Source organism: Bos indicus, chromosome 1 (assembly GCF_029378745.1).
Source record: "Bos indicus isolate NIAB-ARS_2022 breed Sahiwal x Tharparkar chromosome 1, NIAB-ARS_B.indTharparkar_mat_pri_1.0, whole genome shotgun sequence".
Classification (NCBI taxonomy): domain Eukaryota; kingdom Metazoa; phylum Chordata; class Mammalia; order Artiodactyla; family Bovidae; genus Bos; species Bos indicus.
In genome coordinates, this window is record NC_091760.1 from 42714208 (window position 1) to 42739291 (window position 25084).

A 25084-nucleotide genomic window follows, 5' to 3' on the forward strand; every position below is an offset into this window, starting at 1 on the left:
TTTTCCCTGTGTGGGTCTATAGTATTTATAATTCCTTTCTTGATTTACTGATTTTTCCTTATAAGTAGAATGTGTGTGTGCGTGTGTGTGCGTGTGTGTGTGTGTGTGTGTGTGTGCAGCCTCTTTAATTTTCATGTCCATTCAGTATTCTGTCCCTCTATTTGAAATGGCAAGCAAGACAGGGGCAATTTGTGAATCAGTCAGGAGCAAGGATGCTTCCTGCTGATATGATCACATCCAGCTGTTGTTACTTTCCATTGCTAAAACCAGAAAAAGACAGATGACAAGACAAGAAAATGAAAGAGTTCATCTCCCATTTTATAAAAGTCAGTAGACTTGAGAAGATCTACTCACTTCTCTCTGAAAAGCAATTATAAGAGGGCGAGTAGAAGGGGAAAAAAAAAAAAACACACTACCATCTATGTCTGAACGTACTACATTTAAAACACTATCAAGTTGAAAATACATTTCTGAATTTAGACCAAATTGGACTTAAACATAACCAAAGCACGTTCAAAGCTTACTTTCCTGACTCAGGAGATGGCCAATGGGCTATGCAGATGTTCAGCTTTAGGTCAGAAGTTCAAGTCAATGCCAGTTTGAGTGACAATGAGGCCAAAGGCTCTTCAAGGACTCCTCAAAACAAGCCTCAGTTCACAGCAGAGCGCAGAAGAGTTCACCTCTAAATCATTAATTGGCAGCCTCAGTAAAGTGAAGCCAAGCATGAAATAGCTAGAGATTAAACTATTACTCTAGCCGTCTTCCCTCAAGCAGTCCAGCACAGGAAGCTGGAGTGGTGAGGGTAGGGTGGGGGTGCCACTTTGGATTTTATCATAAAAGCAATGGGCAGCCCTTGAAGGATTTTAAGCAAGAGAACAGCCTGATCACATTTGCATTTCTGAAACATCACTCCAGGGCTGATTTAAACTGAAAGTGTAAAACAAGGAACAAGACTGGAAGCAGGGGCTGTCAAATGTTTGCAGCAAGCCCAACTAGGAAAGGTCAGGGCAAAGAAACAGGAAGAATGTCACCCTCTGGAACACCAAGAGTTAAGAACTGACCTGGAGAAAAGTATGCAAAGGAGACAGAGAAAAAACAATCAGACAGGTAATGAGGAAAGTAGGAAGGAGCAGTATCCGTAGAAGCCAGAAAGGGAAACAGTTCCAAGGAGTTTAGTGTCCCAGCCTCCACAAAGCACCAGTAAGATAAAAACAAAGTGTGTCCATTGGATTTAACAACTATGCACTTAGGAATGCACGGGTGGCCTTTGCAAGTGCATTTTCAGTAACGTTGTGTAAGACAGACTCAATGGGGGAGGAATGAACGTGAGGTCAGAGAGACGAACAATACAAAGTACCACGTCCAGTACTGGTTTCTCAGAAAATCTGTCTCTGAAGAGAAAGAGAAGTAGTTGGAGAAAGTGTTTCATGGGCTTTGTTTTTATATGTTTTATTGAAGAGACAAGTATGCTTTAATGTTGGGGAGAAAGCGCTGCTAGGATGTGGATTGAGTCTGAAATGATTTAATCTGGGCATCTTGCGCTACAGGGTGAATGGACTCCACAGCCAGTGCCCGCCAGTGGAACTCTCTGACTGTTCTATGACTGTAGAAGCAGGCAGGTAAGAGCTTTCTTTTTGAAGAAAAGCAGACTGAAAAAAAGAATTCTTCTCTGCTTTTCCAAGATAATAAATGTTCATAATATTTGGAAAATAATGATAAAGAATCTAAGATAAGAAGATACCACAAAGTACAAATGATCCAGAGCTAAAGTCCATATGAGGGCTGGTATCTGAGGGTTAGGCATTGTGGTTTAACGGGGTGTGTGCAGTAAGGCCAGAGAAAGGCAGGCTCCGTGATGGCCCATCACAGGCAGGCCAGGAACTGGGCTTTATAGAAAGTTAGCAGTTTATGGCACCCCACTCCAGTACTCTTGCCTGGAAAATCCCATGGATGGAGAAGCCTGGTGGGCTGCAGTCCATGAGGTCGCTGAGAGTTGGACACACTGAGCGACTTCACTTTCACTTTTCACTGTCATGCATTGGAAAAGGAAATGGCAACCTACTCCCGTATTCTTGCCTGGAGAATCCCAGGGAAGGCGGAGCCTGTTGGGCTGCCGTCTGTGGGGTCGCACAGAGTCGGACACGACTGAAGCGACTTAGCAGCAGCAGCAGCAGTTTTAATTGAGTTCTAAACTCTAATCTTTGGGGATCCAATTGGAAGTCTTTCTGACTGATTTGCTCTCCTTGTTTCTGACAAAGATATATATGCTACAGACTTTGCTCTCAGTGTACTTTTGTTGGGAAACAAAAGGAAGCAGAGTTATACAGGTATCACGCCTGAACCTTTATCAGCATTCTTGTTTTCAAAGCAGCCTGAGTGAGTTACCAGTTTCTACCCCCTCACTCCCAGTGCCATCCACCCACCCTGATCCTAGAGCACTGAGACTGCCTGGGGAAAAGAGATGTGGTAGGTTGAAGGACGGCAGTGTTAGCAACAGGATGCCTGGTTTGTTTTATGCTTACAAAGCCGTGACATTGCCCCTCCACCCCAAAAATTCCAAAGCCTAGTCTCCCTTCGCCAAGTGATGTTGGACTAAGGAGATGCGATAGAGCATAGAATTGCAGTCTGTCCTGCCATGTACCTCTCAAAGGTGAAAGCGTCTAAGAGTATAATCCACAACAGCTCCTATTAAACTCTCCTGTACCTCTTTCTCTACGATCCCCCTCCTTCCAAGTGTCTCTCACATTCCTGCACTGACATAACTCTCTCACCCACTACGTCCCCATGGTTTTTATTCCACTCTAATTGCTTTTTTTCCTCAAGAATTCACCCAAGAAGCTTTTATCTGTTCTCTTGACAGTGTAGTAATAGGGGAAAAAAATTAAGGTGATGAAAAGGGAGGAGGAAGGCTGAAAGCCACAGCTTAATAATTTTATATGAGTGATACTGGAAATTTCATAAACATTAATTTTTCTTTCAAAAGACAGTATACCCAATAGAAAATATCATTGGTCAGAGAAGGCTTTTATTATTTGAAACAGCCATTCCAAATAATGCTGACTTTTTTGTGCCTGACACACCCCCATGGGAGTATTCAGAGCTCTGTGAAATCCCCAGTCTTCTTGCTTTCTCTCCTACTCAAGAAAGTATATGGATATATAGATGAGGCTGCAGTCCATGGGGTCGCTAGGAGTCGGACACGACTGAGCAACTTCACTTTCACTTTTCACTTTCATGCATTGGAGAAGGAAATGGCAACCCACTCCAATGTTCTTGCCTGGAGAATCCCAGGGACGGGAGAGCCTGGTGGGCTGCCGTCTCTGGGGTCGCACAGAGTCGGACACGACTGAAGCGACTTAGCAGCAGCAGCAGCAGCAGTGATATTATAAGTATAGACTTAAATCCAATTGATTGTAAAAAATAATTTGAGAAAGTCCCTTAGTAATATAAGCAGTCATCCTCTCATGAATGAATTTCAAGGTAGCTTCACTTTCATTCACAGTACAATGATACCTTATAACTTCCTTTCAAAGTATCTGTAGCTTTCACATGATCCCCAGCCCCTGGGAGAAAGACCCAGCTTGAGGCCAAGGCTCCATAGAGAATGGCAATAGGAGCAGTGCCTGGCCAGGCCCCTTGAAATACCCCTATTCCCTTTCCCCTGATCCTTAGGATCAATCTTAAAGTTACTCTCAACCCCAAGCAAGCATATTACCATGGGATCCAGAATTACATCTGGGGCCCAATAGTTCAATAGTACAAAGTGGCTGTCACTCACACCACCCACATTGTCCTACACACTCACTCTCCAACCTCTTCAAGCTCTAGCCCTGTTTCCTCTAGACACCAGAACCTACCAAGCTGGCCAGTGCCATTTTGGACAATGCTGCAGTGCAATAGGAAAATAGCGCTTTCTTCCAGTCCCTGTGCCAGATCACCAGAATGTCACTGATAATTTTACAGATTATGGGCTCCTTGAAAGCATCAGCTATAAGGTAGCATTCAGAATAAGGCAGCATTTGACCAGATGGACCAGTCCATGACAGAGATCATATTTCACCCAAGCCAATGCAGAAAGGAATACTCTCATTACCTGCTGGGCCATAGTTAAGGATTTAATAATATTTAAGTTCTTAGGAACTGGAACCACCACTTGCCTCGGTACATGTAAGTCAACTGTTGAACTTTCAAGCACTTGATTTCTAGTGATGTATGAACGATGAAGGTAGGGAAAAGCTCAAATCAATATTATCTGCTTTAGAGAACTTCAAGTAAACATTATAAGGCTAAATGGTACTACCTCCTTCCATCCGATTAATAAAGCACCTATAATGCTATCTTCTGAGGGCAATAACTTTCAACAATTTGATATAAATGCTTCCATACATTTTTTAAAACATCTTGCTAAGTGCTGCCTAGGCTGTCCGTAATTCCCACTTGTTAAATTGTTTATAAACCAAGTAATGGACAACTTATTCTGTTTAATTTTTATAACTAGTACTTATAATGTTGTTTCTCATGACAGAGAAATCACAGGCTGGCCAAAACCAATGCAATTGAGTGATAAGCAAAGCTTTGTGGATGAAAGACAGACTATTAAGTATTAATCAGGAAATGTGAAACTTCTACCCATTAGAAAATCTAAATTCAACTCACATGAACTGTTGACACAATATGATAATAATACTGATGCTAATATCAGTACTAATACTGATAGAAATTACTATCATCATTATCAACAGTAATTATTACTGCTGCTTGTTGAGAACCTACTATGAGCCAGTCGTTGTACTAGGCATGTTTATCTGTCATGTCATTTAATCCTGTTTTTATCTCCATCCTTCATGTGAGAAATCAGAGACTCAAAAGAGGCTAAATTTCCCAAGGGTACACAGCAAATTTGGAAAACTCAGCAGTGGCTATAGGACTGGAAAAGGTCAGTTTTCATTCCAGTCCCAAAGAAAGGCAATGCCAAAGAATGTTCAAACCACTGCACAAGTGCATTCATTTCACACACTAGCAAAGTAGTGCTCAAAATTCTACAAGCCAGGCTTCAACAGTACGTGAACCAAGAATTTCCAGATCTTCAAGCTGGATTTAGAAAAGGCAGAGGAACCAGAGATCAAATTACCAGCATCTGTTGGATCATAATAAAAGCAAGAGAATTCCAGAAATTCTCATTTCTGGAATTGAAATGAGAAGTCAGTGCTTCATTGACTACACCAAAGCCTTTGACTGTGTGGATTAAAAAAAACTGTGGAAAATTCTTAAAGAGATGGGAATACCAGACCATCTAACCTGCCTCCTGAGAAACCTGTATGCAGGTCAAGAAACAACAGTTAGAACTGGACATGGAACGACAGACTGGTTCCAAATCGGGAAAGGAGTATGTCAAGGCTGTATATTGTCACCCTGCTTATTTAACCTATATGCAGAGTACATCATGCAAAATGCTGGGCTGGATGAAGCACAAGCTGGAATCAAGCTTGCCAGGAGAAATATCAATAACCTCAGATATGCAGATGACACCACCCTTATGGCAGAAAGCGAAGAGGAACTAAGTGAAAGAGAAGAGTGAAAAAGCTGCCTTAAAACTCAACATTCAAAAAACTAAGATCATGACAAATAGCTGGGGAAACAATGAAAACAGTGACAGACTTTATTTTCCTGGGCTCCAAAATCACTGCACATGGTGACTGCAGGCATGAATTTAAAAGATGCTTGCTCCTTGGAAGAAAAGCTATGACAAACCTAGACAGCGTATTGAAAAGCAGAGCAGAGACATTACTTTGCCAACAAAGGTCCATATAGTCAGAGCTATGGTTTTTCCAGTAGTCATAAATGGATGCAAGAGTTGGACCATAAAGAAGGCTGAGTGCCAAAGAATTGATGCTTTTGAACTGTGATGTGGGAGAAGGCTCTTGAGAGTCTCTCAGACTGCCAGGAGATTAAACCAGTCAATCTGAAAGGAAATCAACCCTGAATATTCACTGGAAGGACTGATGCTGAAGCTGAAGCTCCAGTGGTTTGGCCACCTGATGCAAAGAGCTGACTCATTGGAAAAGACCCTGATGCTGGGAAAGACTGAAGGCAGGAGGAGAAGGGGATGACAGAGGATGAGTGGTTGGATGGCATCATGGACCCATTGGAGATGAGTTTGAGCAAGCTCCAGGAGTTGGTGATAGACAGGAAAGCCTGGCATGCTGCAGTCCATGGAGTTGCAAAGAGTCAAACACAACTGAGTGACTGAACAACAACAACACACAGCAGGTAATTATTGAGTCAGGAATTTGAGTGAGAGCTACCAACTGCAAAGCCTGTTCTTTCCACTACAGAGTATACAGTCATCCTAAATTGTAAGATTATTTCCAGTACTTCAGTTTCAGAAATATGCTTATTGGAAAACAGATACATTTTTGCATCTCCAGATAAATTTTACCTGGACTTCTCAGACTTCATAGGTGAAGTGTATAAAAGTTCCAAAAAGAATTTGTAGCAGTGCACAACCCGTTATTTTATGTTCTGCTAAGAAAATACAAGGATATAGAACATAAATATGCCCTCATTCATGGAAATAAGAAGGAAGCATATTGTCTATATATTCCTTCAACATCCTCTTGCAGTGCTCAGCCACTTGAAGAACATTACTTGAAAAAAGAAAATAGTAACTACAACAAAATACAGAAATGACGAAAATGTAGCAGCAACATAGTTCCAGAATTACATCCTCAGGCATTTTTGTAGATTGAATTTTTCCAGTGTTGGCAAATATCTGCTCTGCTTCTTTTCCTTGTTATGGCAAACATTACTTTCTCACAGAGCCCAGATGCTGCCTCTGTATCCTTTTTAAGACCAGATTTTGATTACCACTGGCAATGAATTGTTGTTGACATATGAAATGAAATCTATTTCTGTCCCTCTGTGTGTACTTAGTTGTTCAGTCAAGTCTAACTCTTTGCGACCCCATGGAATGTAGCCTGCCAGGCTCCTCTGTCCATGGGATTTTCCAGGCGAGAATACTGGAGTGGGTGGCCATTTCCTTCGCCAAAGGATCTTCCCAACCCAGGAATCAAACCCGAGTTTCCTGTGTCTCCTGCATTGCACACCAATTCTTTACTCACTGAGCCATCGGGGAATTATTTACATATAAAAAATGGACTTTCCTTGAGGTCTAGTGATGTTACTCAGAGTGTAGTGACCATATGCTAAGAACTCTATTCAGAATGTGGGAAATATTTAAACAATATTATTTTTACCCTGTATCTATCCTTTCTAATATTCAAACATATCTCTAATTTTAAACTGAACAACATAATTTTCAAATTTGCTTTGAATTTCATTCCTTCATACTTTTTACCAGTTATTAGCCTTATTATGAGAATTAAATAATGTCAATAAAAAAACCTGATGACTTACTGAAAATAAAAGGCTGACCAAAAAAATCATGTTCCCAATTTAGCACTGTGGAGAGTCAGATTATTTGGAACAAAGAGATATTGCTCACAAGCATGCAATAGTCACAAGATTTATGGTATGGTTCTATGCACTTAGGATTTTTATAACATCTTGTGCAAAATCACACTCTAAAATTTTTAAAGAATATCAGAAGTTTTCATTAATTGAACTTGTTTTCAAGTTGACAGGCCTAATTATAGGGAGGGCAGTGTTTTCCTTTTTTATCTAATTAGATAAATTCTTCCTTCAAAAGATAGGTAGATAGTGTGTGTAGTAGATTGCTTTATGTGGTGGTGGTTTAGTCTCTAAGTTGTGTCTGACTCTTGCGACCCATGGACAGTAGCCTGCCTCTGTCCATAAGATTCTCCAGGCAAGAATACTGGAGTCATTGCCATTTCCTTCTCCAGGGGACGTTCCCAACCCTGGAATCTAATCCGAGTCTCCTGCATTGCAGGCAGATTCTTTACCAACTGAGTATGAGGGAAGCCAGATTGTTTTATGGATTCACTAAATAATGTGAAGTGTAGTCCCTTGGTCATGAGATGAAAAACTCATGTAAAAATAGTGACACTGAATAAAGTAAATGTTGTTGTGATCCTAGGTCCCCTAACCCTTTGCTGTCTCACTCGCCTTTAATTTCCTATCCTTCACTCTACTGAAATCTATTGTTGTTTAGTTGATAAGTTGTGTCCGACTCTTTGCAACCCCATGGAATGCAGCATGCCAGGCTTCCCTGTCCTTCACTGTCTCCCAGAGTTTTCTCAAACCCATGTCCATTGAGTCAATGATGCCATCCAACCATCTCATCCTCTGTCATCCCCTTCTCCTCCTGCCTTCAATCTTTCCCAGCATAAGAGACTTTTCCAGTGAGTTGGCTCTTCACATCAAGAAGCCAATGTATTGGAGCTTCAGCTTCAGCATCAGTCTTTCCAGTGAATATTCAGGGTTGAAACCTATAAAGACAGACATAAACAAACATTTTTGCGATACAAGGAGTAATCTAAATAAACAGCATATTCATTAATAGGATGACCATTTTAGCAATAGATTCTTACTATTCCATTTAATGAGTTAAATGAAAATAGATTCTTCATCATACATCACATTAGGTCATGGACCAAACCTTTCTGCAGAGGATATTCAAATCTTAATCATCACTTATTTAATGAACTCTTTTAGTACTTTCAGCATTATGCTAAGGCTTACAGAAAATAGAAAGAGATATGAGATATGATTCCTGCCCTCAGGGAGTTTTAATTGACTCTTAAAATTCTTCCATCTTATGGGGCTTTCCCCAAGGAAATAATTCAACTGAAGCATAAAGATACATGCTTTATAATTACATAATCACCTCTAATAAATTTAATAAGATTGATAGCAATTTAAGAGTCTAACTCAGGGAATTAACAAATTATTAACCATCGAAACATAGAATATTATATACTCACTTGAAAATGAGCTATGAAGACCACTGAAACATGGAAAATATTCATCAACATATGAAATACAGCAATACAAATAGAATGGACACTATCTGTAGACCTCTGCTAATATATAAAGGTAAAAACTAGAAAGGAAGAAGTTTTGTTAGAGTGGTAAAGGGAGAAAAGCCTTTAAGAACGTGGTAGTTTCATATTAAAATAAGATCCTGCCGTGGAATAGTGTTTCTCAAAGTATAACTTTCCTTGAACCATGGATTTATTACTTTTATATTTACATGATGAATGTAAAATATGGAAAAGGTTTGAGGAGAAAAACCTCCCTGCTTTTTAATGGTAGTTTGATACCTACTGATAACCTAAGAACTTTCTAAATTAAAATACCAGTACTATTACAAACTCAAAGGGCTTTTTAGAGTAAAAACTTTTCAGCTCTATCAGTGCTATTAATTTTTACATATTTAGATGTACTGAGAATATGTTTATTGTACCTTAAACTATACCATTACCTCTTCCAGCTATACACCAGTCCTTTCTCTGATCTAAATTGACCATAATTTATACCTGGTAGAATTTCCTCTAATTCTGCTCCCTCCTCATTTTTCTGAAGAAAGTAGTAGACCTTTGACCTTCTGTTCTACAATATGTAGTTTTTTTATGTAGCTGCAGGTTTTGCTGTAAAGACATTTCTCAGGTGGACAGCTCCCACTAATCACCAAATAGCAGAAATTTCTACATGCTCAGCAAATAGCAGACTGAATTTATCATTGTACATGGTTGATAAGAAAGGGCATTTATTGTTTATTAGGTAATATTCCAGAGAATTCATGTGAGGGTGATGGTACCCAGCCCTCAAAGCCAGAAAATAACAGCATTTTTTCAACGTCATTATAAGATAAGGTGAAAGAAAAGTTATTGCACAGTGGCTGTGAACAATGCGGGGACCTTGACCTTACTAAATCAACTGCCAATGCAGTTGTATAAAGGCCAAAGAGTAACTGGGTTACTAAAGATGTGTGGAGGGAACAGGAATTACAGTATTTAAACAGTCTAAGAGCGAACAGTGGCTGCTTTTCAACAGACAAATTGGCCATTTAAGTCATTTAGTGTACAGAATGTCCTTCTATGACCTTTCTATATTTTATGTCCTTTAAGGACATAAAATTAGCAAATAATATTTCCACTCACCAATTATATGAATTGTGAAAACTCGAGTTCTCTCGGGAGAGAGAAGTGGAAATCATCTGACTATGTCTGTGCATCAAGAATGGTACATAGGAGTATGAATGGAAACACCTGAACACATGCTTTTAATTTTGTTCAGTTTCAACAGATTTCTAAGATGAGTAATTAAAAGACATGAGAGCCACAGTGTTTTAAAATAGAAGATTCAAAAAATAAAAAAATTAAAAAAAAATAAAATAGAACATTCAGATTTCTAATGTACGTGTTTTTATTTATGACAATTAGCAATAGGTGTACCCTGGTTATTTTTATATTAAACTTGGTCAGTGAACTTACTACAGCACTATTCTCTGAAATATGTTCCATAGGAAACTGATTAGAAAATATAGGAAAATAGTGCAAAAGCTATTCTGAATCCTCTTCTGGATCCATACTGCACATTAGGATACTAAAAACAAAGAAATGCCACAATTTAAAACCCTGTTTAACTCTATTTGTCATGGATACCTTTATTCTTATTTATATGTAAACTTTTATTTGATAATTCTTATTAATATAAACACCTCTAGTAAACTAAGAAATATAGCGACAGTTAAAGTGCCTGTTGGTAGATGCCATGATATCTTTCAACTTTTGAACATAACTAACTTTGTCTTGAATCATTCTGATATTGATTAGAATGTAACAGTCCATAATCAAATAGCATTGCCATTTTTAGTACAGGAAAATAAAATGTGACTTAACAGCCTCCAAAATAGGAAATATGGTAACAGAATTAAGTACTGGTAACAAGGAGTCACTATGAAGTGTCACCAGACTCCAAATGGACAATAACACTGGACAATCAAAATCACAAGTGCATTTAGTTTATGCAGATTTTAGTTACATAGAAAGAGCAATAATCCCTGAAATTCCCTGTCATCCTTCTTCACCCCATGCCCATCTTCAGCTAGAATCCAGTTCAGAAATATAGAAGTCAATATAAAATCAAAGAACAATCAGAAGTGAATTTTAGGTCTTTAGTAGGAACTTTGTCCTAAATAATTCCAAGGGGCAACTTTCAGGGTCTTCAGGAGTCATACCGTGTACAAGCTGTTTGACAATGTATTACATCTCTGGCTTTTGTGCTCCTTAAAGATCCAGGTTCTGGTGATTTAAGGGTCATTTAGCGTCTGCCTGCAATGCGGGAGACCCGGGTTCGATCCCTGGGTTGGGAAGATCTCCTGGAGAAGGAAATGGCAACCCACTCCAGTACTCTTGCCTGGAGAATCCCACGGATGGAGGAGCCTGGTAGGCTACAGTCCACGGGGTCGCAAAGAGTCGGACACGACTGAGCGAGTGCTTTGCCTTTTTGCCTTTTTAAAGGATTTAAAGGGTAATTTTGGTTGTTCAAGAGTTTCCATTTTCACCTTATATATTGACCTTAGAATTTAATTCCAACTCTCAGTTTTTTAATTAATTTATTTTTAATTGAAAGATAATTACTTAACAGAATTTTGTTGTTTTCTGTCAAACCTCAGCACAAATCAATTTTAGGCTTATATAACTTGCATATGCCATTTTGCTTTAGTGGAGGAATTCTTATTCATATGGTTTTATCATATGTGCTCCTGTGTTATTAGTTTGTATTTTAAGATGAAATAGTTCAAATATGAATAATATTTGAAAACTATTATAATAAAATATTCACAATATAAATATTTTTAAATGGCTCTAGTTAAGTCTCTGTGGATTCTGTTATCCTTTAAACTTTATAAAAAATTAAAAGCAAAGTAAATGAGAATTGGATTATCCTTCAATATTCAATATAAAAATAATTCAGTAATTTACTTGTGGTGGGAAATTTTTTATTACTTAGAAAATACTGATTGACTCAAACACCAAACATAAAAAAATTTTACTGCTTTATCATTTGATATAAACTCTAGACCTAATAATTTTCAAAATAATATACTTATTATCCTAAAGGGATGTTAAAGCACATTTATTGTTATTATTATAAAAGCATTCATATCAGTTATTTTTAACACCATACAAGATGTTTTTAATATTATTTTTCAGGTATTTCAGTAAGGTGAACAATATAGTTTATTATTAGAATGTCTTAAATATACAATTCTGAGTTTTTTTTACTATAATTTCTAAGGTTATTTCTGCTTTTATTCTCTCTATCTCACTTTAGCTTGTATAAAACTACTTTTGTGTATATAGACATATGTATCTATATATACACACATTCACTAGCCTTTTCAAAATAACACTTTGATATTATTTTTATATTAAAACTTCAAAAATATCCCCAACTGAAATACCCTTTGCATCAGATCTTAAGAACAGAAATACAGATTTCCATGCATGTGAACTAAGTCACTTGAGTCATGTCCGACTCTTTGGACCCTATGAACTGTAGCCCACCAGGTTCCTCTGTCCGTGGGATTCTCCAGGCAAGAATACTGAAGTGGGTTGCCATGCTCTTTTGCAAGGGATCTTCCCAACTCAGGGATTGAACCTTAGTCTCTTAAGACTCCTGCATTGGCAGACGGGTTCTTTACCACTAGTGCCACCTGGGAAGCCCCACAAATTTCCATATCATTTACTATAAGACCCATCAGTGGCAGATTCTTTTTTCTTGCTAACCCCAAATTTCATTGATTTTCTTTAGTTTTGTGTTTTATTAACGTCTGTGCTTTTGGCTGTATTACCCTGTGCTTGGATATATGTAAATCTTATTCATGAAAGTGAGCTCTGTGACAACAGAAATTACTTTTTAATAAATAATAAATTCTTGTTGAATGTTGAGAATAAATGAGGCCTTAACCTATAAATTCACCATTAAAAAGAGAAGGGGCTCTCATAGTAAACGTGAAAAAGGCAATAGGGCATGAAATCAATGGAAGGTCAGAAAGTGTATAAGTGAATAGCCTGTGGCTAGTTAGCTTTTGGGGGGCTTTTCTTCAAATTTGAAAGCACAATTTCATACAAGAGAAAAAAGTAAAGAGATTTTAGCAAGATACAAGTTTTCTAAAGACACCTCAAGTATAATAGGTAGTAGTGGCAAAAAGTAGGAAAAGACAAAAGAAACTGACAAGCGAAACTGACCAGATAAAAGTGGCTGATTTTAATATAATGGAACATTTTTAAATCTAGTTCTATGGAGGATGAAACATTTGAAGTAAGAATATTGTAAAAATTAAAAATAAAGTTGGGTATTTTTTGCTTTAGCTGGTTTTTAAATGGTCTCCATGCTTGTTTGTTTTTTTCCTTATAGAATGCCAGACTCCCCTGGTGAAGTTCCTGAATATCCTTTGTTCGTGACAGTCGGTGACTGGCTGGATTCTATAAAGATGGGGCAATATAAGAATAACTTCATGGCAGCGGGGTTTACAACTTTTGACCTGATTTCAAGAATGAGCATTGAGTAAGTGGGGCTGGGTTTGTTACTATATTCAGCTGTCCACTTCAGTTCAGTTCAGTTCAGTCACTCAGTCATGTCTGACTCTTTGCGACCCCATGAATCGCAGCACGCCAGGTCTCCCTGTCCATCACCAACTCCTGGAGTTCACCCAAACCCATGTCCATCGAGTTGGTGATGCCATCCAGCCATCTCATCCTCTGTTGTTCCCTTCTCTTCCTGCCCCCAATCCCTCCCAGCATCAGGGTCTTTTCTAATGAGTCAACTCTTTGCATGAGGAGGCCAAAGTATTGGAGTTTCAGCCTCAGCATCAGTCCTTCCAGTGAACACCCAGGACTGGTCTCCTTTAGGATGGACTGGTTGGATCTCCTTGCAGTCCAAGGGACTCTCAAGAGTCTTCTCCAACACCACAGTTCAAAAGCATCAGTTCTTCGGTGCTCAGCTTTCTTCACAGTCCAACTCTCACATCCATACATGACCACTGGAAAAACCATAGCCCTGACTAGACGGACCTTTATTGTCCACTTAGGAGATTGTAAATTCAAATACTATTTCTATGTCAAGAATACCATAGTTAAACTACCTTTCCTGACACTAGTATGGCATTTCCACATTTTTCCTCACCATTTCTGATAATCATTCTAGTTAAAGTTGGGCCTTACACTTTTAACTATATTCCTTTGAAAGAATATATTTAATTCAAATAATTATTTAAAGATTTTAAATGCTGTCTAAAATGCATATTACCCTTGTTCACATCATAGACTTTGCATCAATATAGTTTTACCTCAGCAAATTATTTACGATTCATATACACTAAATCGATTACTATTACTTTCATCAAATATTAGAATTGTAATAATATAATATTATGTTTTCTCAGAGTTTTGTCTCTATATTACAATGGTCTGGCATTTTTCCACTTTCTCAAAGACTATCATTTCCTGAGTGCAGTGAAAATACTCAACATATGTTTAAAAGACAGATAACTAAGACTAGTAGGTTGACCATGTGAAATTGCTAGTAATAGTAATAGCAGTTTCATACTATTCAACATAATACAATGGCATTTTTTCAGATTATTGAAAGACCAAGACCATGGCAATTCAAATGGAGTTCGCATTATATTTTCTATCCTGCATGCTGACTATTTTGCTAATACTGTTAAAAATTTATATAATTACATAAAACCCCTGGGCTTGTGAAATGTCTGAACATGACATCGGTACCTGAATTCTTTGTACCTTTAAACTTGAGGTTGACCTGACACATTCTCTGGCACCAGTGTAAAGAATAAAGTGACAAATTCCTGTTGTCCATTTATATCTCTGCTTCAACACTCATTTTACCAGATATGAAATTTGTGGCAAATATGACATGTGTTCGTTTCCATTATCTAAATGTGTCTTTCCTCTCTGCCATACTTACCAGATCTAAATGTTCATATTCTCTCTGTCTCTCACTCTCTCACAGTGATATTAGAAGAATTGGAGTCATACTCATTGGACACCAGAGACGAATAGTCAGCAGTATACAGACTTTACGTTTACACATGATGCATATACAGGAGAAGGGATTTCATGTATAAAAGTACTACAAGCACCTGTGTTTTGTGCCTCAGTATTTCTAAAATGAAAGATATCCTCTCTACTACCCTCTCTTCTGATTCTCCAAACATCACCTCATAAACTGCAGTCTCCTCTTCAGGCTACAGGCACACATACCTTTTGTTTATACTTCCAACCTGGATTTAAAAATCACTCTTCATAGCTCCTCTCTGGATAACCTGCAAATAAAACCCTGGCGCACTGCAGATTATCTCTACACGTGGTAAATAACTCAGCATGGATGTGTAACTTTGTATAACTGTATTTCAGAAGTGTTCAAGGACTTAATCCAAAGGAATTTGGGGTTAATGATGTATTTAGAGTTTGATGGTAGATGAAAAAGAAATAGTTAACCTTTCTTTCATGTTTTGTGATCAAGTATTTTCCAAACTGACATGAATAATTATTTTTTAGATAATTATATTCAACTCTGTGGGTCATATTGTTACTTTATTCTACAATTCTTTACCTGTTGATACCTGATATTGATAGAATTATTTGTGGAAAAGATCAATGATTTCATGTAGTGAATTCTTTTCAAGTGTGACTATGGTGAGAAGGGAGTCATCAAGGGAGAAAGAGGGAGAAACATACTGTGCTTCTAAAACTTCTAAGTCTTGGTTTGTCTTTTTTTTTTTATTAACTTGATAGTGTCTTTCATATGTCATAGTAGGTGGTAGTTTAGAGGCTTTCCCATCTTTTTTTTTTTTTACTATCAATATGTTTCTCTACTACATTATAGAGATCACACCTGGAAAAACCAAGAGTGAGTCCATTGCTCTAGAGGCTTTAAATAGAGGGAAGCATGGAATAAATCCATGACTGTTCCCTTGGTTTATCTTCATAAATTTGCAAGAGTAATAAAGCATTGAGAAAATTAATTATTCTCAGCAGAATTGCTTTGAATAAAAGATCTAAGAGTATAGTCTTAGATAAAATGTAAAAAGATTTAATTTAAACAGAATTTTATGATAGTTACATGGTGGCCTAAGAAAATAAACACATAGAGCTAGTCTAATACTGGTACATTTTGCAAGTTTAAGAATTTTTGTTTTGTTCATGAAAATAAGTTACATGAACATGCTGAGCTGTTTTCCAAACCTTCCAAGGTACAAGTATGCCATTGCATACACCAAAGAAGGTATAAAAAGAGCATAAATAAATTGTGTGCAACCTGAATCCTTGCTACAGTAACATAAAAATATAAATACAGCTAAGGTATGTTGTTGCCACAATCTTCTGGAGGCTGCAAAAACAGGCAAATATACTTTTCATTGAACTAAGTTGAGTCAGCTTATCAAAACAGTACTGTATTATGAACACATCCAACTATAAAATCGGCTGTTCCCTGTGAAACTAAAAAATAAAAAAAAAGACTACTGTGCTAGGTGGAAGAGTAGTGAGACTGTATTAAGAGGGGAAAAAAAAAGAGCAGGTTGTCTAAAGATACTGGTTTAATATAAAAATTAGGTTTTATTTGATCTTGGAGCTAAAGGTGCCCTACCCACACTCTCAAATTCCTACCTAAATTACATTTTTTTTGGTGATAATAGTTTTCTTGCCATAAAGGAATCCCTGTTTTTCCTTATTTTAAGATTTGTGGATTGTCCCATTAGACTAGGCCCTTCCATATACTTCTTTTGCTGATTTATCTTCTGATTTTTGTCAACCACACCTAAATTTTTCTCATTTAAAAAAAAAGAGAGAGAGAGAGAGAAGGAAGAGTCTTTAAAGTATCCATTATAGTACACTGAAAAAGAAAAAAAATGGGAAATCCATCACTTTTTAAGTGCGTCAGAAATAGCTAGCAACATTTTCTAACCGTCACCTGCACAGCCACGCATCACTTGCAGGCTCTCTGTGGTTTGCTTGATATATTTACACAGATCTGGATACATTTAGAGAAAATGTAAAATTTCCATATTTACCTATCTTCAAATATATATTGAATAAGAACAGATGTAAAACAGATAAAATTTATTAATCATATATATTTATTTTTATAATGCAACAAAAACATATTTAGAAAGATAAGGAATAGAATAATTATGGTCTTCCATAGGACTCTGTCAGCAACATCTGTATACTTTGATTAAATAAATTCTATAAAGTATTGAAATGTCTATGGGGTGGGCATTCAGTGCTTGCAAGATTAAAGATCTCTGTTAAGAATTGTTTTTCTTTAAAACTCCAAAGATCCTATTCTATGTATGGTTAATTTGTGCTTTTTTTCCCCTCCCTAAACATCTTTCTGTGGTATTATAAAACTGCCTTCTCACTTTCTCTCTAACCCCAAATCCTCTTTAAAATTTACGTTTATGTTACATTTATATTTTTTAGAACTGTAAGCATGGTGATCTTTAGCATAAATTTGAACCTCATCTTGGTCAGAACAAGATATTCAAGATTAAACAGAAACATTAAAATATATATATATATTTCTTTATTGCCTACCAATCACAGATTTGAAAATTTTACCTGAAATATTTTGATATTTACTAGTGCACATATTCATTAATTAAAGCTGTTTAATATTCATAAGCATAGAATTTAATAATAGAAAATGAGTAACTCCCATAAGTCAAAACCTTCAGAAATCATCTTTAATAACTAAAATATGCATATATACTCATATACCTGCTTTATATTAAATTTCCTAGTCTATGTTATTGAGGGGCTTTTTAGATTTTGAAAACTAGTTGAAGGAACCATTACTATTTTATTTTCTATGGGGTTAGTTTCCAGTCTGTAGTCCACTCATTATCTCATAGGATAAGACATAATTGAGAAAAAAATGTAAAAACAATGCAGAGATTAAGTATATAAATCATTACACTAAAAAAGCCATCAGAAGTTGCAAAGCTCTTGGCTTAACATGAATCAAGAATTATAGCACTTTTTCACTGAATTATGACTGTTGATAAATGTTTTGAATGTCATAATAAAAAAAGATTTCTTTCACCCTGAATTACTCTTAAAATCTATCCAACTAACACCTGAACAGCTTTAAGGCCCATCTCAGCCCGTGAATGGAAAACAAATCCAAATTCAGTCCTTGAAAAGCAGTCTTTACAGAAGGTCTTCTGTAATAGGTCTTCTGATGTGATAAAGAATGAATTGCATTACCTATCTCCTAATCACAATTTTCTTAAAAATCCATTTTTATATCTTTCCTAGCAAATTTCTACTCTGTAAAGAAAGTTAAATCTTTAAGTTAAATCTTTTACTTCAAAATGTTCACCAATACTAGGTCTTATTTTTCTATTCCTTTTTTAAACATTCTTCCCCACCCCCTTGGTTCTTTTCTCTTTTTTCACCCATCTTTTTTTCTTTTCTCAGCTTCTGCCACTCCAACCCATATCCCTATCAACAAAAGAAAAGTAATACAGGAAATCCAAAAATATCTTACAGATCTCCCTAGAAGAGGCTGAAGTGGAGGAAAAACAGGAATGTTGCAAAAGTCATATTTTAATATTTTGGGTCCTACTGCGTAAATGGGAGCATTTGCACATACAGAGTGTATGAGATCTGGCTTTTCATTAACTGAAAATTAAGTGCTTTGGAAAGTTATTTCAAAACAGATGAAGATGATCCTTTTCTACTGCTTTAGCTAAGGAAATGTATTATTAATTTAAAAGAAAGTATTTTAAGAATTAGAAACTGTTATCAACTCACAGTTGGTATACATCTTTATATAATAAAGATATTAGAAGCAGATGTAATCACTTCTTTTAGTATCATCACTTCAACTTTTCCAAGCTCAAATTCCTTTAAGTAGAAAAGACTCATATTCACATTCAATCTGAAAATATTTTAATTCATTTTGTATCAGATCAGGTCAGATCAGATCAGTTGCTCAGTCGTGTCCGACTCTTTGCAACCCCATGAATCGCAGCACGCCAGGCCTCCCTGTCCATCACCAACTCCCAGAGTTCACTCAGACTCACGTCCATCGAGTCAGTGATGCCATCCAGCTATCTCATCCTCTGTCGTCCCCTTCTCCTCCTGTCCCCAATCCCTCCCAGCATCAGAGTCTTTTCCAGTGAGTCAACTCTTCGCATGAGGTGGCCAAAGTACTGGAGTTTCAGCTTTAGCATCATTCCTTCCAAAGAAATCCCGGGGCTGATCTCCTTCAGAATGGACTGGTTGGATCTCCTTGCAGTCCAAGGGACTCTCAAGAGTCTTCTCCAACACCACAGTTCAAAGCCATCAATTCTTCGGCGCTCAGCCTTCTTCACAGTCCAACTCTCACATCCATACATGACCACAGGAAAAACCATAGCCTTGACTAGACGAACCTTTGTTGGCAAAGTAATGTCTCTGCTTTTGAATATGCTATCTAGGTTGGTCATAACTTTCCTTCCAAGGAGTAAGCGTCTTTTAATTTCATGGCTGCAGTCACCATCTGCAGTGATTTTGGAGCCCCCCAAAATAAAGTCTGACACTGTTTCCACTGTTTCCCCATCTATTTCCCATGAAGTGGTGGGACCGGATGCCATGATCTTCGTTTTCTGAATGTTGAGCTTTAAGCCAACTTTTTCACTCTCCACTTTCACTTTCATCAAGAGGCTTTTGACTCCAAAAGGTAGACTGATTGTATTCTTCCATTAGAACACAGGGCACTGAAGTCATCCAATTTTTTGTTTTTATGACCAGCATTTTCAAAAGATTTTCACTTTTTATAATAATGTTCAATAAAGGCAGTGTAAACTGTAGTTCAGTTTAACAAATATCTACAAGGTGTCCCTTACATGCATAAAATTTTATGGCAAAGATGAGTTTGACTGTACTGTCCTTACCTCTAAGTATCTCTTAAGCTTAAAACTTAGAGCCTATCTGCCATGTTTGCTGTAATTTCCACATCACTTAGTTCTTTCCATAGAACAAAAATACATTAAATAAATGAAACCTTGTTTATTTGCGATTGGATTTGAGTCCCTATGAAAGGAAATATTTTGGACCTCAAATTTTTTCATAGACGCCTCCATACTTCCTCTGATAGAAGGGAGCACACTTGTTTGATTCTCTAAGACAATCTCTCTTGTTACTTATCATTTGACTCTCCTCAGGAGTCACATACCGCCTCTGTCCTGTGGCAGACTGCTCAGTTCATGTGTAGACTCACTACCTCAAAGGTGCCTCCAGTTAGAAAACATCAACCATTTTTCAAAAACAATGCTGGGGTACTCTGCTGCGCAAGCCAATTCACTGGCCCTAGGAAATGTAACAATAAGTATATGACTGCAATGGTTGCATAAAATTCTTTCCAACGTGATATATTTAACAAAGGGCTTCCCTAGTGGCTCAGCTGGTAAAGAATCTGCCTGCAATGCAGAAGACCTGGGTTTGATCCCTGGGTTGGGAAGACCCTGTGGAGAAGGGAATGGCAACCCACTCCAGTATTTTTGCCTGGGAAATTCCATGGACAGAGGAAACTGGCAGGCTGCAGTCCATGGGGTCTCAAAGATTCGGACCTGACTGAACAACTAAGCATGGCCCAGCACATTTAAGAAAGGAAAGAAATGATTACTCACAACCAGAGCTAACATATTACTAGATGAAATAAAGGAAAAGAAAAATCTTACATTTCAGAAGAGTAAATGCCCCATCTTTCTCTTACTATTCCCTTAAAAAGACAAGTATTAGGCAAGTGTTTCAAAGATTTCTTAGGATAAAATATATTTTTTGTATGTTATAAGAGGATGTGACATGATATACCTGTATCCTGAGAGAAAAGACAAAAGATCCAGAGGAAGATGCGGGTCATCAGAATGTAGTTTTAACGAAGCCTCTTTCTTCTGATTAATAATTAGAATTTCAAATTAATGATGGATTTATATAAAATGTTTAAAAAAGGACATTTATACTGGAAGACTTAGGTTATTCACTCTTAATTCAAAGGAGGTAACAAAATCCTGTTGGAATTGGCAACTTAGAAGCCAGAATTATATTACTTCACTTTTCATATAAAGTATAATTGTTGCTCTCTTTAAAATTATTTACTCAGTAATATTTTTTAAGTTGTAATGAAGTTTTTATTTAACAGTACATGTTGATTCAAAATTACTTTAAAAGTGAAACAAAAAATGAAAAGTAAGCTACAATTACTACAGGCAGCAAAGCACTACTAAAAAATAAATTTCATCTTTTAGAAAAGAAAAATAAATTTCATTTTTTAAAAACACAGTGTTGGGTTTATCTTAATAGTACCAAGTCCACTCCATTTTGTTATATTTTTGCACTTGTGCATTGAAAGCAAAGTTTCTTTCTAAACAAAATAAAGAAGGTTTTTGCTTGAATTTCCACACTGGTTTATTAGAATTACCAAATCTCTATATTCTTAAAAGAAATTTTGATTTGTTTCTTTTAAAGAGGAAAATCTCAAAGAAGAATTCGACTATCTTTTAGACCTAATTAATCCTTAAGAATACAAAAGCATTAAAAGAAAATTACCTGACAGATGAGGATGAAAGATCGCTTTTAAATGTATTATATATAAAGATGTGGTATCTACTTTCAATTAGAAAATAAAATACAAATTAACACAATTTCCTGGGAGTTGTAAATTAGAAAAGTATCAGAATTATTGAAAATTTTCTCTCAAGTAAAGCTTTGTTTTCATCCATATTTCTTCATTATTTGTAACCTTAGGCTAATCTTTAATTTGTCATGATAAACTTACTTTTGGTTAAGATAATAACTCAAACTGTAAATCAGAACAACTGAGATATGACTTTAAGGTGTTCAACAAAATAATAAAAGGAGGACAACCCTACTTCGGGATTCTTATTTAGTTAGCATCAGAATCTCCATGTCATTGGCCCTCACTGAAGAGAGAACTGTCCGTATTCCAAAATAATACATTATTATAAAGAAAACTCCAAGGACATGAGAATCTTCATTTTTTCATATATCTAAATCAAATTTTATGTTTAAGCATTATTAACTTTGTAGATAGATGTCACTGTTTTCATGAGTTAAATATGACAAGCAGTATCGATGTGAACATTTCTAAACTAGTTTTTCTACGTTTATAGATCATTGTCCTTGGAACAGTCTTAATTTACCTTTGTTCTAGAAAGACCAAATATCACTTAATTTTTTGAAATCATGATAGATGGAGTGAATAGTGCTAAATCATAAAAAAAAATAAACAATACACTTTTAAGGCTTTTACCTAACTTAGAATGTCATCTTCTTTTGCTTTTATAATAATTTAGGTCTCTCTTCCACATTTAGTAATTTGTAGAATGAAATATACGCATTTAAATAGAAATTGCTTTTCTTAAATTTTCACTTAAACACATCCTCACTCAGTCAGAGAGAAGACGGAATTAATTACCATCACTTCATTTGTCATATAAAGTATAATTGTTGCGCTCTTTAGAATTATTTACTCAGTATTATTATTAAAGTTGTAATGAAGTTTTTATTTAACTGTACATGTTTTATTTATTGCCACATTGTACTACTCAAATAAATCTGCTTAAACGTGTGGTCTTTAGAAGCTCTATGACAAAATCAATGACCACTCTTGCTAACAGACTTGTAACTTAACAAGCTATTTTTTGTCAGTGTGACTGATGTGAGCATTGTAAAAACCAATTTGTTTGAAAATCCATTGGTATTTTATCTAGAGTTACTATTGTGGTATATTCAAAAATATCTTTAAAACAGCACTGAATTTTCATGGACAATATGAAAATAAAGACTGAGGCTTTTTAAAATGTACTGCTTGGAAAATAAGGTTTAACATGCATAAATGTTCGTTATTGAAGTGTTTAATTTGCTTTAATTTGACGTTGTTCTTCCTATGCCATATATATGTATTTAAAGAAATTGTATTAATATATTTATATAATGCAAAAATCTCATTTTATTCTTACAGAAATGGAGTTTTGACATAATTTTAAGTGTTTTAGGTCTCCAAGGGAAAAAAATCAAAATGTGAAATGGGAGCATTTGTTTTTTGGAAAGGCACAATACCTGAGCATTCCTAACATGAATATGAGTGAGAGTAGATTTTAAAGATAACTATATGTGCTTTATTTATGATATATTATTAATCATTTTGTTAATCATACTTTTTCTTTAGAGTATATTATTGGAAACTTGAATAGCTTTGTACATTTTTAACAAACTATACTTAGGTTTAATTTTATATGCAGTATAAGCTTTGACAGCTTAATTTTTACTTTTGATGTAATAATTGTTAATTAACAGTCCATGTTTCCTAAAATGTTAGTTATACCTTCTATAATAACCTTAATTTTTAAAAAAATCAGAGACAGAGCATGAATTCTGAATATGAAAATGGACCAAATTCCATTAAAAACTGAGGAAAAGACAAAAAGGCAATACAAAGAGGAGTTTGTGATATACCTATTAATTATTCCCATTTTAAAAGCAAACAAAAAATTAATAGAAAACAGTGAATGAAAATTATTGTCATGTTACTCTTCCTGGTAATTTTGAAACTAAAATACCTTTTGAGGATGAGATTCTAATATAAATATGTTCACTGATAATTGTTAAAATACGTATTGCTATATACAGTTAGAAATCGTCCCCAAAATATCAAAAATTTAAATTTATGTTTATCAACAGAACAAATGATCACAATTATTAGCATTTCTATATTAATAGCTCTTTCAATTTCTAAAGAACTATTTCATATATAATTAAAGAATTTACCCTGCAAAATTGAATATCAGACTGTCAAAACACTTTATAGTTATTAATGATTCATTCCTATTAATAATGAGATTTTTCTTGTGCTTTATTAAATGTAAAACAGAATATGTAAGATGCAGGTAAAAATAACTGAGTTGAAAGGGTAGCCTTTTAGAATCAATTTATACTTTTATACAGATACATATAAATGTATAAGATAATGTGTAAAATGTAAATAAGTACTTTTTACACATAGTCTTAAATGTTTAAAAAATATGATACTTATGTATTAGTTGTACATTATATCTTATGACCTCTAACTGCTTAGATTCTTTCAAGGAGATTGCCTTCTCTTTTCGGTTATTTTAAGTATTAAAAAAAAAAAAAGAATTGCTTTGTATATTTCCATTCAATCTCTCTAATATTGATTATAATTTCCCAATTCTCAGAGAAGTTGAAGTCAAAAAACATAACATAGTGGCTAGAAGTTATTATTTTTTAAGTTCAACTCTTCTTTTATATAAATTTGGTCATATATTCCATTAAGTCTGCTTAAGAAAGCAAACACTTTTATTTTCTCATGAATGGAAATACAAAAAGAAAATCTTCCATTAGACTTTGTATATTCAAAATAGTGAGCATATATTTTTATAGTTATTTTCCACTGTTTACTTTTATTCAATTTTTTAAATTTCACTAAATGGAATACTTAAAAAAAAAAAGGTAAAACCCTTCCAGTTTTGCATCAATTGCTTATTTTCTTCAGAGCCTCCAAAAATTCCTTTAAGAAAGCAAAACATTTCCTTCCTCACCTTACAATCTTGGTCACTCTACCATTAAATGAAATAGATATCTGTAGTGTAATATAAGGAGAAGGCAATGGCAACTCACTCCAATACCCTTGCCTGGAAAATCCAATGGGCAGAGGAGCCTGGTAGGCTGCAGTCCATGGGGTCCCTAAGAGTCGGACACGACTCAGCGACTTCACTTTCACTTTTCACTTTCATTCATTGGAGAAGGAAATGGCAACCCACTCCAGTATTCTTGCCTGGAGAATCCCAGGGACAGGGGAGCCTGGTGGGCTGCCATCTGTGGGGCCACACACAGTCAGACAGGACTGAAATGACTTAGCAGCAGCAGCAGCAACAGTGTAATATAAAAAATAGCAAAAATAATGATTTGTCCAATTAGAGCTATTTATACCATGGGGAACAGATATAACAAATAAAATTAAAGTAAATCATGTCTGTTTGCTAGTCCAAAACTGTATAATTCTTAATTTTAAAAATAGTATATATACTGATGTACTTTAA

The 25084-nt window shown here is 35.7% G+C and overlaps 1 protein-coding gene across 4 annotated transcripts in view; it reads left to right on the top strand.

Annotated features, from left to right (window-relative positions):
- EPHA6 (EPH receptor A6) overlaps positions 1-22829 on the top strand; it is a 1027581-nt gene extending 1004752 nt beyond the window's left edge. For all 4 annotated transcript variants that reach the window (XM_070786786.1, XM_070786808.1, XM_070786797.1 and 1 more), the window contains 3 exons: positions 1548-1619; positions 13348-13497; positions 14965-22829. In XM_070786786.1, the coding sequence (XP_070642887.1) occupies positions 1548-1619; positions 13348-13497; positions 14965-15079 (337 nt within the window). In that variant the 3' untranslated portion in view covers positions 15080-22829. The remainder of the gene's footprint in view (positions 1-1547; positions 1620-13347; positions 13498-14964) is intronic.
- The last annotated feature ends 2255 nt before the right edge of the window (positions 22830-25084 follow it).